At 33.1% G+C, this 4,875-nt stretch overlaps 1 protein-coding gene across 1 annotated transcript; it reads left to right on the top strand.

The window, feature by feature from the left end:
- Positions 1-268: 268 nt before the first annotated feature.
- LOC107809290 (uncharacterized) lies at positions 269-1,329 on the top strand. The gene has a single exon (XM_016633896.2). It carries the CDS (start codon positions 402-404, stop codon positions 969-971), a length of 570 nt encoding a protein of 189 aa, XP_016489382.2. The 5' UTR covers positions 269-401; the 3' UTR covers positions 972-1,329.
- Positions 1,330-4,875: the final 3,546 nt, after the last annotated feature.

The following is a 4,875-nucleotide window of genomic DNA, read 5'->3' as shown; positions in this document are numbered from 1 at the left end:
AATTGACCTCAAATTTGCAATTAATCCATGTGAAAGGAGAGGAAAAAATGGCAAATTTATTTGACGAGTGACAATGACATAAAGAGTACTTCTCCTAAAGCTGGATCTAGAAAATCAACACCTCCTCCTTTAATAACTAAACAAATAGAATATTAAATCAACTCCTAATATCCGTGGTCCGTGCCACCAAACGTGTCAACTTTAACATAAACATTATAGAATACTTCACTGCATCCTCTTCCTCTATATGAAGGCTCCTATATATAGACCTCTCATATATTGCTTCCACATAAACTCACATCTCTACCAACTCTCTCTCCTTACTTCTTAAGTGAAGAAACAAAAATCCACAAACCAAAAAGAAGTCTGCACCTGATATATACTACTTATATACAGAGAGAATGGATCAAAATGTACCAGTAATGGCAAAAAAGTTCTGGAAAATAGTTCGAGTAGCTTTTTTCATGCTGAGGAAAGGGTTATCAAAGAGGAAACTAATGTTTGATCTCAGCTTATTAATGAAGCGTGGCAAAATTGCTAGCAAAGCCGCCATTCAAAACCTCATGTTCCACCATAATAATAATAATACCTACGGCCACCAATGTCCTTCCTCCACCTCATCTTCCAAAGAGTACTACGAATTCAACTGCAGTAACAGCCCTGCTTTCCACCTTCCCTTCAACCTCAACAAGCGCAGTAAGCACAGTCATCACCATGCACCTGCAACTGACGACGACGTTTTAATGGTGAACGCTGCTGTGTTGAAGGCGTTGGAGATGATTCAGAGTGAAACGGCGTCGCCTGCTTTGCCTGGATTTGGGAGAACTCCTACGGTGAGGCAATTAAGGGTAACTGATTCGCCGTTTCCTCTTAGAGATGGAGAGGGTAACAGTCACGTGGATGAGAAAGCTGATGAATTCATTTCAAGATTCTACAGAGATTTGAGACGAGAAGCTTCTGCTTTTGCTTAATGTTTGACGCTTTTGGGAATTCATGCATGTGGTTATAGCCTCTGCAAAAAAACAAGATCATTTCAGAAATTTTTAGAAGAAAGCACAAAAAGAAAATAATGTTAGAATATAAATGTGATAATACCCTCTTCGGTAATTTGTTTTTTGCTATAATACTTTCAAGGCTGGAGTCCTGAAATTTTGCATCCACAAAAAATCTCTCTTATTTTAATTGTGGAGTAGTTGTTAATACAGTCAAACCTCTCTATAACAGCCTCGTTTGTTCCGAATATTTTTGGATATTGTAGGTAAATGTTGTTATAGAGAGTATATATTATAACATAACATAAAATTTGATTTCGGAAAAACTTGACTTTTAGTGAAATGTTGTTATATAAGGATTTTTTTTTTTTTTTGAAAATAACAAAGCAAAGAAGTTAAATTAGAAATTATTACTTACAAATTAAAGTAGCTTAGCAAGGTAAAATTTATTCCTTTCTTCAAGCCCAAAAGAATATGTAATCTTAATAGGAGAGGATTCAACAGTAACTGCCAACCTAGTAACTGCATGGAGTTTGGATTATTTTCTCAGTTCATGCCATCTCTATTGGGAAAGAAAATTTGCTATTAATAAACTTAATTTTCGTGTAAAATAAATAAATTCTTGGAATCTCATTTATACAGAATTTTTATTTGGTCCAAACACAACTCAAATCGTTGCCAGAATTCTTGCATTATGTCAAAGGGGAAATGCCGCAATTGACTAATTAAGGCACAGGGATTCTACTAATATTCCTAAAGAAAAACCGTTTTATGTTCATAAGTGGAAACATGTTGTTTAATCTGTACCTTTCTCTTTTAACTTTACTATTTCTTTACAGTACTTATTTATTGTAGTGGTATGAAAAGCAAATCCTTTGCTTTTTAGGTTGGCCATCTACCTGGAAACCTCCTTTGGCAAAAACATCCAAACACCTTATTATTTTATTGGTGTACTTGATTGCTTTTTTGGAATTTTGAGAGAAATTGTGGGGCTTAATAATAAAGTAATTAAAGCTGTCAATACCTTTTAGGGTTAGACCTGATATTGAAGTATTCTGAACCACCTCGTGGCAAATGTCTCCTAACTTGAACAAAGACCAAAATCAGAAATTCGACTGGAAAGAATTTTACATCAAGTAATGCTTAATCAAATCTTAGCGTAACATTTATTACAAACATTAAAGAGAAGTGGGTTTATTTATGAGATAGGCTTAATCTCTACCTAGTATATTACGTAATAATACTAATAACAAACGAATTCATAGTCAGAAAAGTATATATAACCTAACCTCTCAAAAAATACTGGAGCACTCTAACTTAATTAAAAACCAAAATTTTTGGTAATACGACCCTTTTCCATGAACACTTCTCAAAATTAGTATTTTAATTATTTTTTCTAAAATTTAAACTTGCTATATGTCATTTATTCTCAACAAAAAATACAAAATTCCACTAAGATGGCCCTTAAGGTTACCTAGGTAAAGCAAGACGACTATTTGAAAACAAGTTGAGCGACCATTCAAATAATTAACTTAATCATTTGATCTATTGAGTCTAGTAAGAACTTGTTTAAATCATTAATTAAGTTTTGCGTTTAAGGAGAATATTGTCTGGATAAAATTGGATAAACTCAAAAGCACATATCAATTATCATGTTAATAATTTGTAGAACGAGTTTTAATCAGTGGCCCCTTTTTATTAATTGACATGTAATATTGAAGACGTAATTAGATTACATGAAGCCAAGTTGAGAATGGGTTCTCCTTCCGAGAGGGTGACTTGCGCAAGATTAATTTGGCATTCATACGCTATTGAAATTAATTGAGCCAAGTTAGCAGGTTCATAATTCATTAATTAATTTCATCTTTCTTATGTACGTTTGTAATTCTGGTACGTAAGAGTTTCGTCTTGTTTGAAGATTGCTTCGGACCTGCTTCGAGCGGTGCAAGGCGGTCTGTTTCGGTAGTCCGGTGCACTAAGCTCTCGCTATGCGTAGGATCCGGGAAAGGGTCGGGCCACAAAGGTCTATTGTACGCAGTCTTACCCTACATTTTTGCAAGAGACTGTTTCCATGGCTCGAACCCGTGAATCTACATTTTGAAATTAATAAATAATTATATTAGACAAAGGTTTATTGAGTTAAAGTTTTCATAGGTGGAGTTTGAGGTGAATGTTGCTAAAATTTTCGTGCGTTCAGTATTTACATCAAACAGTTTAAGTGACAAATATATAAGTATAAAATTACATGTATTATATTCATTGATGTGATACAAACACGAATAAATATTTACTTCTATTTGCTTAATGTCATATAAAGGTTTTTTCTTAACATTTTAAGACATTGTACTATAACTTACGCAGTACAATAATTTTTCCCCTATAAGAGACTTTTAGTATGTCGTTATCTCCATAAGTTACCTGAATAATTACATCTATTTATATACACTCTTTAATCTGCTCTTAAAATATTATATCCCATTTTAATGTAATTATATTATTACATAACTTTTATCTCTATTTATTTTAAAAATTTATGTACAAGAAGACTAAAAATGTACCAGATTATTTAGTATTGTATAATTAAATTCACAAAATTATACGAACTATATACTCAACCATCTTTAAAATAGGTCACCAAAATTTGGTAAAGTCATAAAACTATCTAGCGACAATATATGAAATTAATCCCATTTCCAATGCTAAAGAATTAAACTTTTACCAACCAGAAACATATTAAAGAGAAATATTTACACGGAAGAAAAAATACGTACCTCTTGGCTTTTATGCGTGGTCAATTTCTTGCCACAGTACGTGCATTATTGACTTTATCTTCCACAAAAAGTTCTTTTAAAACCATGAGTGAGCTTTAATAGCTTTAGAAGGCTACTGCATGCAGGGAAGGTGCAAAGAAAGAGTACTGGCTTTTCTTTGAGGTATATATAACACCCTAGACAAATTTCATATTGATAAAAAACACGAAAAAAATTAAAATACATGTCAAATACAAGCCTTTAATTCTAGTGATCATATGATGCATTTTAATTAAAACTGTGCGGAGCTAAATTAAATAGGATAATATCATTAGTGGGTTGATAGTTCATCTATTCCTGCCAAGATTTGCCCATACTTTGCGACTCCGTTCGAAAAGTAAAATGGCCTGAAAAGTACTTTTTGTAAAGAATAGCAGAAGAAAAATATTATTTGGAGACCTTCTGCTAGCCCAAGATCGTTAACTAAGATTGGAGGATTCAACTAAAGAAGAGGAAGCTTGAAAAAAGAAGATAGATTTTAGATAGAAGAACTTGTTTTGGAAAGAAGGCTTTCTTGATTTTTTTTTGCTTGCTTACAAACGAACAAGATACCCCCGATTTATACTAGCCTATGAATGATTCTAGATAATGTACAAAGAAGATTCTACCAACTTTATCTTCTAACAATACTCTAGAATATCTAGATATGTCCACTCGATAAATATCAAGGATACTAAACTAGGACATTCTAGAGAATTCTATATTATTCCAAAAAATTAACTTTATTTTTTTTCACACTCCCCCTTAAAGTGATTTTTTGGAAACTACTCCAAGCTTGTCACGGAAGAACTCGAACGAAGCTTTAGCAAGTGACTTGATGAAGATATCAGCGATATTCTCCTGACTTCTCACTTCCAAAGTATTGATAGTTCCATCAAGAACCTTTTCCCGAACAAAGTGATGTTTCACCTCAATGTGTTTAGTTCTTGCATGAAATACTGGATTGTTTGCAAGCTTGATGGCACTTTGATTATCTCCATAGATCACAATTGGCTTTGATATAGGTAGATGAAAGTCTTCAGCAAGTCTTTGTAGCCATACACATTCTTGAGTAGTGAGAGCAGCTGCTTTAT

The sequence above is a fragment of the Nicotiana tabacum genome, chromosome 8 (assembly GCF_000715075.1).
Source record: "Nicotiana tabacum cultivar K326 chromosome 8, ASM71507v2, whole genome shotgun sequence".
In the NCBI taxonomy this organism is placed as follows: Eukaryota; Viridiplantae; Streptophyta; class Magnoliopsida; order Solanales; family Solanaceae; genus Nicotiana; species Nicotiana tabacum.
Note: the sequence above shows the minus strand (reverse complement) of the source record. Positions and strands in the feature narration are given on the sequence as shown.

Coding starts and splice junctions, on each gene's coding strand:
- LOC107809290 (XM_016633896.2), top strand. CDS start 402: ATGGATCAAAATGTACCAGTAATGGCAAAAAAGTTCTGGAAAATAGTT.